General features: G+C 39.2%; 1 protein-coding gene across 1 annotated transcript in view; it reads left to right on the forward strand.

The window, feature by feature from the left end:
- The window catches only part of PGM5 (phosphoglucomutase 5), a 167,783-nt gene that overhangs the window by 25,903 nt on the left and 128,276 nt on the right, over positions 1–13,604 (forward strand). Inside the window, exons 4-6 of the mRNA XM_045840691.1 lie at positions 1,464–1,589; positions 7,330–7,520; positions 8,122–8,276. Of these exons, the coding sequence (XP_045696647.1) occupies positions 1,464–1,589; positions 7,330–7,520; positions 8,122–8,276 (472 nt within the window). The remainder of the gene's footprint in view (positions 1–1,463; positions 1,590–7,329; positions 7,521–8,121; positions 8,277–13,604) is intronic.

The raw sequence follows: 13,604 nt of genomic DNA on the forward strand, positions 1-13,604 counted from the left end.
CTGTGAAGTGAACTTTCAAATTTCACTGAATTCTATTTGCTTTCTTGTTTTTTATATTTCTGTTTGGTATTATGTGTTATCTGCTATAAATACCAAATGTATGTAGGCAAGTTGTTCAAGAATTAAAATACCAAAATGAAATTACCAAAAACATTATCCAATATTATACAATGAGTAAAACTTTTAATATATTCAACACATGACCTTTTATTTTATAGACTAATATTTTGTTGTGGTAAAATATAAATAACAAAGTTTATCATTTTAACCATTTTTAGGTGTAGAGTTCAAATAGATTACTTTTTAATTAATTTATCTTAAGGATTAAAAGTTTATGTCAAAAGATGATTAAAAACTATCTGTGTTCCTTAAAAAGTAATTACATTATATTTGAATGGACACACATACAACGATTTAAGTGCAAGGAAAAGTATTTTTAGTGGTGTATTTGACCAGATGAAGAGAGAATTTCAAATTAAATATTGAAACCTCACCCATTAACTATTGCACCTGTATTTACTGAAAATAATTAAAGATGGATTGGTAATATTTTTAGTGCAGTTTTAAGTATTTCTGGATTCCAAAGTATTTAGTATGTATTTGAAAACTTTGAAAAAGAATACATACAAGTTTCACAATTTAACCACGAATTTAAAAACCTGGGCTCATGGCTAAATTTTAGTGTCTAAGAGTCAAGTAGGAACTTTTCTAGGAAAAGTACTTTCTGAGTATTATTATGTAATGATCACCAAGTTTGAACAATGTAATGTATTCTGGTTTTATTTATTTGTCAAGTAACTAAAAAGGACATGTTTTGGACTCGTGGTCATTGGATGGTGCCAGGCATTGGAGCACATTTTTTTAACAAGGATTTCTAAATATCTGGCCTTCACCTTCAAACTGGCACCAGACTGGGCACATGAGAGATGTCACACAAACTCAGGAGTATATTCTTCATCATCAACTCTGAACCTGGGTCTGGTTGGCACAATGGCATCTGGAAAATAGGAGTCACTGCTGAGGTCACCCCTTGATTTGTTTCACGACAGCTGAGTCATTGTTTGGCCAACCCCCTGGGACAGGCCACTGAGTATGCCAAGATGCCTTTCAGCACTGAGGTGGGGGCGGCTTTTTAGAGGGAGGTGGCGGAAAGAAGGTGTGGGTCAGGATAACAGGCACAGTTTTAACTACTTTATTCTCGTGGTTGATTTTTTACTCGCAAAGGAGAATTTACAACTTGATATTATTTATATCCATATAACCTGAGAAGTGTGTAGCATCTCACTGCATCTCAGTTTGTGGTTTTGTCTGTAAGTGGACACTTTGCCTCCCACATACTGTGTGGGGTTACAATGGGATTGTGGTCAGAGATTCGTACATTAAGGTAGTGATTCTCTGTTTCACTTTCAAGTATTCTTCATGGTCACAGTTACTGATGTTTCCCTTTGCCTTCCTGTCTTTAGTGGAGATAGTGGACTCCGTGGATATCTATCTCAATCTCCTTCGGACCATCTTTGACTTTAATGCCATCAAAAGTTTGCTGACTGGGCCTGGCCAGCTGAAGATCCGAGTCGATGCGATGCACGGGGGTAAGCTTGTGGGCTTTCAGCACTGGGTGGGTGAGAAGCATTAAGGAGCCCTTGACCCACATCGGATTTCTGGGATTATGAAGAAGGTTGAATTTGTAGATATTCACATAACATATGTATTTTCAGTTATTTGGCACGTTCTAGAAAACTTCAGGGCTCTGGTTTCTCTCTTTTGATGCAAAAGAGAAACAAAGCTCGAGCAAGTAAGTGTGCTGTCACTCTGTGTTTGCTCCCCTGTATTAGGTAGATCTGCTCCATCTCCCAGTACTGGCGGGGTGGCTTTCTGTAGCAGGTGACCTGTGGGGCCCAGTGGCAACACACGGTCTCTCTGATCACCTGAGCCAGGTGCTCCATCAGTGTCCCTTGTGTGGGTTGTGTATGCCCTCCTGTTGTGCTTAAGCCTTGATTGCTGTTGACACATCAGTGCTTGGTGCTAACCCTCAGTCTGGCTGGCGGTGAGGACTGGCCATGACCAGCTGCTGTGCTCAGGCTGAGCCCATGCAGTGCGGTTTGTCCCGGTGGGCTCTGGTACCTATGGAGACTACCACTTGTGTGTGCCACTTGTGAAGCTGATTAAGTAGTGCTCTGTTGTTAAAGCCAGCTACCGGGTGTTGTTGGCTCTGGGGCCTTATGGAGACTGCTTCAGTGCCAATGTCAGCTGCTGCCTATGACCAGTCTGGTGCTACTTGGTAGGAGCTACAAAGTGATACAAGGTTGGTAGCTACCTGTGCTACACCTAGAAGAGCATGGGAGAAGCCATACTGCTAACAGTAGCTGGCTGCCACTGGTACCATGCCTGGGCCACTCAGCAGAAAGCACAGGGCACCCTAAGGCCTGCTAACTACCCTTCAGGCTCGGCACTGGAAGAGCCTCAGGCAGTACCCGAGGTGGGTGAGGTGGGGTCCCAGGGAGTCACCAGGGTAGGTTGAGTGTTGTTCACCGGGTTAATGCAGATTCAGATTTGGCCCCAGTGCTGAGCCTGGGGCCACGCAGTAAAAAGGCACAGGGCACACTGAGGCCACCACCATCTCCCTGAGGCCTGGGGACCTTTGAGAATTTTTAAGGAAGATTGCAGTGCCAGCAAGTCTGGCTGCGTGCCTCTGAAAAGGCCTCTGGTCCTACCCTGTAAGTGGGGTGGGGCGGGGGTCCCAGGAAGTAGTTGGGGTGGGGGAGTGGTGTTCACCAGGCTAATGCAGGTTCCGACTTGGCCCTGTGGGGTGAGGGCTCAACACCGGAAAGATGGTGCCTGCCTGCTGCCTGGGTGTGAGGAGGGCTCAACACAGGGACAATGGCAACTGTCCCTCCAGTCCTTGCTCTGAAGCCATACAACTCAGTTTCTTCCTTTACATCTCTGGTGCCCTGTCCCCTTCCCTCAGCCTCCCCACCCCAGGGTGAGTGCCTACAAGCCCTGTGCACAGGCCCTTTAAGAGTACACCTGGGCTTCCTGTAACCTTTCGTTTCACTCATAGGAACGAAATCCCTGCTGATTTTCACAGCCAGATATTATATGGACACCTCCTTCTGGCTCTGGTTCTCCAAGTTGGAGAGACCAGGGTGGGGTTGGGACTCCTAGCTTCTCTGGAGCTGAGACAGCCCTCCTGATTCTCAACTGCTACCCGTGGGTGTGGAGCTGGCCCTTTTTGCATCTCCGCTCTGTTACCAGTCTCCAGTGGCTGCTTCTTCACATCCTTAGTTCTAGGACTTCTGCTCAGCCTGTCTTCAGATGGTTGTCCAGGCTGCTTGTTCTATAATTTAGTTCTCATTCTGATTTGGTCATGGGAGGAGGTGAGCACAGTGTTTACCTACTTGGCCATCTCTTTTTAGTTTAGTTTTTTTTTTTTTGAAGTATTTATCTCCTATTAATAAATACCACAAATATACCACTTCTTGTTGATTTTTCAGTTTTTGGCCATTACTGGCTTCACATTATGGAAAATGAGGTTGTAGCATTTTTTACCCTATCCACTCACTGTAGTCAAGCACATTTACCTAAGGTAAATTATATGACCACTTTGATAAGATCAGTCTCCAGTGTCTATATTACCCTAACATTGCTGAGCCATGCAAAGTATTATAATTGTATTTTCTTAACAGTACAATTTTTTTTATTGACTTGGAATTAGTAATTGTCTTGTTTACTCATTGCTTAGTCTTCGTTAAGTATAGTTATCCCTATTAACCCCCATGGTCTCCAGTGTCTAAATGTCTCACTTCACTCTTCTGGAGACCTCTGATCTGCTTCACTCTGTGCTGGTTGCTCTGTGAGCTGCTGCCTTTCTGGAATCATCTCTTACCATCATTCTAGTAATTCCCTTTACCCCTCTCGTGTTGACTGTTCTCTTTGTGGAAACTTTGTCTTGTTCTCTTGATTAATTCCTGAGTCTTGGAGGAACATCAGCCCTAGGAACTCTGTGAGAGAAGTACATGGGAGGTAAATGTTTTAAGTCAGTGCATGTCTAAAAATGCCTTTTATTCTATGCTTACTTCTAATTGACATTTGTCTGGATATAGAAATCTAGATTGGATATTATTTTCCTTCAGAAGTGTAAGGGCATTGCTCCCTTGTCTTATGGCCATCTTTATTGAACTGATTTTTAATGCATTGTATGAAATCTTTCTCTTTTTTTCTCTGGGAGCTTGTAGGGCCTTTGACTTATCTTCAGCAGTTTCTACTTTCCACAGTAATGAGTCTTCGTGTGGGACCCTTTCCCTCTTTTGACTGGGCACTTGGAGGACCCCTTTAATCTGGAATACTGTTCCCTTTCACTCTGGGAAGTTTTTCTTGAGTTACTTCTTGGATGATTTCCCCCATTGTTTTCCCTTTCCTTTCTTTCTAGACTGGCCATTGTTCAGATGCAGGTCCTACAGATGGATGCTCTCATTGTCCCTGCCTCCCTGCACCGCCCATTTTTCTTCTCACTATTTTGTAATACTTTCTGGGAGGTGTAATCAAATTTATCTCCAATCCTTCCCATCAAGTTTTTCAGTTCCACTATTATATTTTTAATCTCTCCCAATTTTCTTTTGTTTTCCAAATAATCTCTTTTTTCAAAATAGTTTCTGATTCATGTTTCCTGAATGTCATATCTCTTTTTAATGTCAGGTTTGCTGAGGTGATTTATACATATGTAGTAAAAACCCATACCTTGTGGATATACAATTGGCTGAAGTTTGATATGTATAAATAGTATATAACCAATATGACAATCAAGATATAGATGTATTTCCCTCAGTTCAAAAAATTTCCTTGTGGCCCTTTAAAATCAAACCCATCATCCTACACTTAGCCCTTGGCAATCACTCATCTGCTCTCTGCTTGCATCATTTTGCCTTACCCAGAAAGCCATATAAATGCAAGCATATAATAAGTTTTTTTCTTCAGGCTTTTTCTGTCAGCATAAGGTTTCAGAGATGCAGTCATGGCGTTGTACGTATTAGTAGTTATCCTTTATTAGTATTGAGTAGTATTGCATTGTAGACATGTACCATTTTGCTTACCCATTCACCAGTTCCTGTACTTAGGGTTATTTCTAGATTTTGGCTACTATAAACAAAGCTTCTATAAACATTGTAAACAAGTCTTTGTATGGATATGTTTTCATTTGTCTTGGATAAATACCTCAGAGTGGGAGTGCTGGCTCACATGATAAGCATACATATAGCTGTAAGAAACTGCCCTGCTGTTTCCCTAAGCGGCCCTACCATTTGCTTTACCAGGAATGTGTGAGGGCCTCAGTTTCTCTGCGTTCTCACCAACATTTGGTATTGTTCGTCTTTTCCATTTTAGCCATTCTACCATAGCTTATCGATTTGTTACATACTTTGATGTACAAAGTATGTATATTGATACATACTTTAAAAGTTTCCTTCTCTCTCAGTAGTTTCTGTGTCCTCCAGGTTGTTCCTTACTTTGTTTTAGTCTCATGTTAAATGCATTCCTCAAACGTTTGGTCATCCTCAGCTCTCTGACGTGTTTACAAGTGAGACACTGACAAGTTGTCATCTCTGAGCCCCTGTGTGGAGCTTATCTTCCACGGGCTGTAAGGTCTTCTGGCTGGGCTGTTTCATCCTTGACTAGTAGGCTGGTCCTGTTTCCAAGAAAAGGATCTTTCAGGTTCTTTCCTTAGCATTATCTAGCCAGAGGAAAGAAAGCTTCTATTTCCAAATAGTTTGAGTAATATTTCTGGATTTGAGCCTCACTGCCTTGGTTGTTCTATATGTCCATCTCTGAATCCATCACTCTGGCAGAGAAATGAAAGACACTGATTGGGCAGATCCTGGTCACTTCCCCAGCGTTGGGAGAAGTGGGCTTTAGTCATACCCAGATCACGTGAACTGAGATGGGAACAGGGTTGGCTCCTCAAAGGAGACCCACAGTGCTTCTACTAGAGGAAGGAGACATGCGGGCTAGGGAGGGAAAATCAAGAGATGCTTCACTATTTGAGGTTTGTGTTATATTAATGGGAAATAAATGGAAAGCAATCCTTTATATATATTTCAGCTAACAGAATTACATGCTGTCTGCAAACACGCTGTTATCTTTTGTCTCAGGCTCTGCTCCCTTGCCTATAATGTTCTTTTCATTTGGATGGCATCTTCTCTCCCCACCCCTGTCAAATTTATTTCCCCCCTTCAAGTCCTCATGTTGAAATGCTGCCTCCTTCTGGGAGCCTTGCCTGTGGTAATTCTTTCTCTTAAGCCATTTGGTCTGATGATTTCATAAATACACATTGAATAGCACTTGTCTTACCACTGCAGTCCCTCACCTGTAGATTTGACTCATTTACTATTGGATTAAGAGCCCAGCAATGCAGGAAGTGTGCATGTGAGTCCCTTGAATATGACCCCTCCATTTCTAACATAGGGACTTCATGTTAGGCACGCCGCAAATGTGTGCTGAACAGGAAAACCTTATTCCTTAGCATTTATTTTATAAAATGTGCTTAGTTGTATATGCTTCAGTTTTACAGTGTTTAATTATACATTTGATAGAGTTACTACAACTGCAGACAAAGAACATTGCAAGAGCCTGTTAGTGCTTTTGCATATATTTAGCTAAAGCTTTTAATACACAAAAAGCACTGGACAGTGAATCATTATAAAGTAGTTTATTTCTTTCTGGCAACATTTTAGACAAGCTTTGGAGAAAAATTTTATGTAACTGGATTATTGACCACATCTTCTATGTGCCTAACACACTAACTGGCACATAGTAGATGCTCAATGAATAGTAAATGAAGTAAAGATTATTCTGTATTGTTTATTGAGAAAGCTTGTAGAATTTATATTAATATATTAATATTAAAATAGTAAGGTATTTCAATGTTTAAACATTGAAATATATTAATATATTTATAAATACAAATTTATGGATATTTTATACATATTATAACTTTTATAAATATTTATAAAAATTATAAAATACATTTAGTATATTAAGTTATATTAAGACATATTAATATTAAATTCTATGTTAATATATAAATTCTTGTGCTATTAAATATATATAAATTAACATGTATATAAATCTAATAGCACAGAAAATTTATACATTAATATATAATATATAAAATATTTTATATAACTATAATTTATTATTTATATAAAATTAATATAAATTATTTATATATATAAATTTTATGTGCTATTAAATGGCCTTTCTTGTTCTAACCACAACAAAACTCTCTTGGGAGGTATTTGGTTCTGTAAAGACTTCACATTGCCATTTATCTTTTCTTAGTTATGGGGCCCTATGTGAGGAAAGTCCTGTGTGATGAACTGGGTGCCCCAGCCAATTCTGCAATAAACTGTGTTCCCTTGGAAGATTTTGGTGGGCAGCATCCTGACCCAAACCTGACATACGCAACAACCCTTCTGGAAGCTATGAAAGGAGGGGAATACGGATTTGGAGCTGCATTTGATGCGGATGGGGTAAGTGGGAATGTTTTTCACCTCCTAATCCTTTTGCCATACAATGAGCCAAGCACTGGAAACCAGAAAATGAATGAACACATCTGGGACCAGCATGCGTGGGGCGCATGGACACTAACTGGCACTGTGTCTGCTCTCCTGCTTAACAAGTATTGCAACTCAATAGCCATTGCTGTTCTTAGTTCCTGGTAAAAATTATGTTATGTAGAAGTTATTTCTTTTTAAAAAATATTCATGCAATAACTATTTATGGCTTGTTTTGTTGAAAGCACCATATTAAGGAGCCAGCTGTTTTAGCAGTAACCCCTGTTTTCCATTATGTTTGGGGGACAGTGTGAGTTGGGATCTGGAGGCTACTGAAGCCTGAGCTAGTCGTCCACATTTCAGCAGGTGGGACTCATTTTTAGTTGCCTCAAGATCCCAGGGCCTACAACATTTAGGGATTTAAAAGAAGGTTTCCCATGCCCTCTTTGGCCTCATTCAAGTTGTTTTAGGTTGTTTAAATATATGATGGCAGTAAAGTGGCTTGCGATGAGTATGGGAATGGGCTGCTAGCCGCAGATGCCTGTGTCTGATCATTTGCACACATTCTTCCCCACAGGACCGTTACATGATCCTAGGCCAAAATGGCTTCTTTGTGAGCCCTTCCGACTCCCTGGCCATCATCGCTGCCAACCTCTCCTGCATTCCATATTTCCGTCAGATCGGGGTCCGAGGGTTTGGAAGGAGTATGCCCACTAGCATGGCCCTGGACAGGTAAGCAAGGATGTCATTGTGGAAAGCTCCATGGTAGGCTTTGATGTTGGTGTTCGCTTTGCTGCTAGTGATGACTCATTCTTCCCTCCTCTGTTGGGAACTTGAGGAACTCGCAGACATGGACGGTGTTCTGGGCAGGAACATGAAGAGCCAGGCGGGCTGGATTTGAGTCTTGATTCTGCCACATCTGAGTTGTGGGAACTTTAAGACTTACTTGATTTCTGTGCTCAGTTTTCTTGTCTTTAAAATGAGGATTATAACACTATTATTCTTACTTGGATTGTAATGAGATAGGAGTGAGGCGATTCATGTGCAACATTCAACAGAGTGTGTGGGGCATAATAAATACTTCATAAATGTCCAGCAATAGAACTTAACCTGTAAGTGAGGTAGAAAGAACATGGGTTTTCAGGTCAGACAATATTATGTTAAATGCTGGCTTGTATCCTTATTAAGTCTGCAAAAATAGGGATGACCCATTATAGGCTTGTTGTGAGCAGAAATGAGATGTGCCCAACAGGATATTCACTTAATAGGACAAAATGTTAGGTATTTTTCCTCCTCACCTTACCCATCCCTACCATCTTTTACTTTGCCTTGTAAAAGAAAGAACTTTAGAATCTAATAAGTTCAAGCAATACATATTATCATGGAAGCAGTACACGTGCATGGTGGAGAGTTAGAAAACACAACAAGTACCCTCTCCCTGCATTACCTGTGTCAATAGATAAATGTCAGTATGCTGTTGGATCCCCTTCTACACCTATATAAGATACATATATAATTATAAATCATGTATAATACATACTATGTGTCATATATACTATAATTGCCTCTTTGTAATACCAAAAAGAGATCTGAAAGCATGTACTGCTTTATGACTTGTTTTTTCTTTTTCATCAACAATCTCCAGCTTTGTATTAGTACATTTTTATGTCATCTAAAACCAAGATTTTATTCAAATTTCTCCCAGATGGCCCCAAAATGCCTTAAATGGATTGTTTGCGCAAAGGAGTATCCCATCCAAGACCATACATTGCATCTGGTTGCTATATCCCTTAAGTCTTTAATAATTTAGCACAATCCTTTTCTCTTCTACTTAATGATAGTGATTTTTGAGGAGACCTGACCAGTTGTCCTGCAGAATCCCACCTTCTGGACCGGTGTGGCTATTTCCTCACCGATGAATGTCATCCACTCATTCGTGAAGTAAAATTTACATGCAGTGAAATGAGTAATCTTAAGGGTACAATTCAATGAGTTTTGAAAGTGTATACATCTGTGTAACACCTACCCAGATTAAGATATAGAACATTCCCATCTCCCCCAAAAGTTCCCATTTCTCCTTCTAAGCCCCTATGGGCAACCATTGTCATAATCTCGATTGCCATATTTAGGTTTTGCCTGTTCTTGAATATCACATAAATCTAATCATATACTATGTACTTGTTTGTTACATAGCATATATATATATATATATAAAATTCATCCACAGTCATTGCATATACCTATACACACACACACATTTTACTCATCCACAATCATTATATGTATTAGTAGTTCAGTCCATTTTGTTGTTCTGCAGTATCCTAATTTATGAATATATCACAATGTATTTTTTTCCAATCTCTGGTCAGTGGACATTTGGGTTGTTTCCAGTTACTAGCTATTGTGAATCATGCTGCTTATGAGCATTTTCATACAAGTCTTTTTGTGGACACGTCTTCATTTCTCCTGGGTAAATATCTAGGATTAGAATGCTGATTGTAGGATTGTTTAATTTTACCAGAAACTGCCAAACTATGTTCCCTTTTACACACTCTTATTTGAAACATATGAGAGTTCTAGTTGCTTCGTGTCATTGTTATCATTTGGCGTTGTCAGTTTTTTTTTATTTTAGCTCTCCCAATGAGTGTGAAATATCACCTCATTTTGGTTTTGATTTGTAATGTTCTAATCACTAGTGATATTGAGCTCATTTTCACATGCTTACTGCCCATTTCTGTAACTTTTTAAAATGTATTTGTTCAATTAAAACTCAGGTTGTTTGTCTTTTTGTTATTGATTTCTAGAAGTTCTTTATATATAATGGATAATAAGGCTTTTGTGAGATATATGCTTTACAAATATTTTCTCCCTGCCTGGTGCTTGCCTTTTCATATACTTGATGGTGTCTTTTGATGTGTATAGCTTTTAAATTTTAACAGTTCAATTTATTTTTCTCTGGTATGGGTAGTATATAATTTTTTGTCCTCTACATGAAATCTTTGCTTACCCTAAAGTCAGAAAAATGATTTCCCTATGTTTTCTTCTGGAATCATTGTAGTTTTAATTTTTACATTTAAATCTTGATGATTTTGAATTAATTTTTGTGTGTGGTATAAGACAGAAGTCCGGGTTCACTTTTCTTTCATATCCATTTGTTCTAACCCTATTTATTGAAAAGAATTTCCTTCCCCTTGGTGCTTTTGATAAAAATCAGTTGACCATTTATACGTGGATCTATTTGAGGATTCTCTATTGTGTCCCACTGATATATTTGTCTATCCTTATGCCAATATTACATTATCCAGATTACTGAAGTTTTTAAAAAATATTTTCTTTATTTATTTTTAGAGAGGGAAGGGAGGGAGATAGAGAGAGAGAGAAACATCAGTGTGCGGTTGCTGGGGGCTGTGGCCTGCAACCCAGGCATGTGCCCTGACTGGGAATCGAGCCTGCGATGCTTTGGTTCGCAGCCTGTGCTCAATCCACTGAGCTATGCCAGCCAGGTAGATTACTGAAGTTTTAAAGTGAATACTTAAATCAGGTGATTCCCTCAAGTTTTTTTCTTTTTTAGCCAATAAAAAAATTTATGTGCCCTACATCCTTTGCATGTCTATATACACTTAGTATCAACTTGTCAATTTTAACAAAAGCCTGTTGAGATTTTGACTGAGAGTATATTCAATCCATAGAGCAATTTGGGAAGAAATGCTTTTTAGTAGTATTGAGGTTTATAATCCAGGAGTGTGGCATATCTTTCAATTTATTTATTTTTCATTAATTTCTCATACATACATTGTAGTTTAATTTCTCATACATATGTTTTGTACTTTAATGTAGAGGTCCTACCCAATTTTTGTTAAATTTGTTCCTGGATATTTCTACCTTTTTGATGATATTGTAAATAGAATGTTTTTATAGATTTCATTTTCCAGTTGTTTTCTGCTAGTAGTTAGAAATATAAGTAATTTTTGTAAATTGATCTCTCATTCTTCTAGCCGATGGGAAGAGAATCGCACCCCTTTTGGATGTCCCCCACTTTACTTCTTTCCCTCGGGTGATATTGATATCAAGTCCATGTGATGAACCAGTTCAGTTTTAAATTCTTGTCTAAGGGCACCGAAGAGAAGGCTCTATAATTTCATGGTTTGTTTGTTTGTTTGCCTTTGCTATGTCCTTCCTTTCAAACAACAACAACAACAACAATAACAACAACAAAGATTTGGTAAAACTGTAGTGAACAGGCAAAAATGGGACCATCTTTAGAAACAGAACACAGAATTATATAAATCCTGAGCACTAGATCAGTTATTTGATATTTGGAAGTGTAGTTAATAATAACCTTTCACTTATGCAGAATCTTATGATTTAGAAAGAACTTTGATACATTTGATCTCACTTGATCTTTACAGTAATAATGTGGTAATTGGGTAGGCATTACTCTCAACGTATTAAAGATGTTGGATCCAGTATCAGAGAGGCTAAGTAACGTGCATAAGGTTGCACAGCTAATAAGAAAGAACCCAGGGTTTAGAACTAGGTCTTCTGATTTAATTTGCTATTGCATCTGCCCAGAACCTACACCTTGATCAGGATGGTCCCTGAGAAACCAGTTGAGAATATTATTCAACTTCCCTGTGGGGTAGCCAGTAACTTTTCAGACCCTGGCCAGGAGAGGCTGGTTTCATTCAGACAACAAAAACCATTTGTCCTCTTTTCTCGTGGAAATTTCCCAGTGTTTCTTGATTTCACTTTATCCCCCCTTTCCAATAAATCTGTTTCAGTCAGAAACCAGAGGCTTTGCTTAGTTTCACAAAGGACCTGTTCTGATATGTAAGCGACCATTTAAAAGGATTATTCATGCTTGCTGGTTGGGATTCAGGATTCTGTGGGGCTCTGACGCGGTGATTTGTTTTGGGAATCTGATCTGTTGTGCAGCTCCCAGGTGGATTCTCATGATGGACACTTTATAAAGGTTCTTTTTTTCTTAGATAAAATAAATGCAGCTTCAAAGTTTTATCTTGACAGTGGTTTCCCATGCAGGTTATTTTTTAACATTAATAAAATCATAGGAAATGTGCCCAGAATTGTCAGGCCCTGGAAGAATGACAACTGAATATTTGGGAAACATTCAATGTGCGTTTGCCCCAGTGGCAGGGCTTACAGAATAAGGGGGGCCTGCACACTCAAAACTGTTGAATTATTCAGACAAACTTTTATTGTTAAAGATCATCATTGTTCCCTGAGGGGAGATTTTCAGTGTCTCTTGTACTTCTATCCTTCCCAGTCACTATAACAAGGACTCCATTTACCCTGGGATAATACAGTTTCAGCCTTGAAAATGGCATTCTTTTGAGGCTTTGTCATTCTGAATGTGATTTGTGGTTGCGGATGAATCTTTGTTGCTGAAATCATTTTGGTTCAAATGATTGGAGAAGTAAAGCACATTCAAAATACATTTGTAACTCGAGGTCTGTTTCCGCCCCACATGGAAGTATCGAATAATTTTCTGTGTTATCTTTCAATAATATTTATGAAGTGCCCATCTGTGCTTGGGGCTGTGCCGAATGCTATGTAAAACAAGGCAAACACACGCAGACTTGAGCCCTCCTCATTAGAGATATTACAGCCTCAAACAGGCTGGCAGCCTTGGATATACCGCATGGGGACCAGATCCACACTGTCTGTTTTGACTACCACAGAGGCCATATAAGGTCCACCACCCATAGATACAGCGGGGAAGGGAATTAATGCTCTTCTACTCTGTCCTTGCTCTTTGTGCCACCCTGTCGTTCACCATTTGCTCATACAAGAATTATTTATGGAGGGCTTCCTGTATCCTACACATGGTCCCTTGCCCTGGTGGAACTTACAGTCTAAGTAAGTTCCACGTTACTTAGACAGATATGGAGAAGACAGACAATAACAAATAGAGAAAAATATGCATATATAAGTAAAATTGTAACCCATACACATGGGAAATGAACTTGGAGCAGTAATGGCTGGTGGGTATGGAACATCCTGCTTAAAAAGGGTAGGCAGGAAATTCTCCAAGGGGTTGTG

The sequence above is a fragment of the Phyllostomus hastatus genome, unplaced genomic scaffold (assembly GCF_019186645.2).
Source record: "Phyllostomus hastatus isolate PE091 unplaced genomic scaffold, TTU_PhHast_1.1 phas_contig_34, whole genome shotgun sequence".
Lineage (NCBI taxonomy): Eukaryota > Metazoa > Chordata > Mammalia > Chiroptera > Phyllostomidae > Phyllostomus > Phyllostomus hastatus.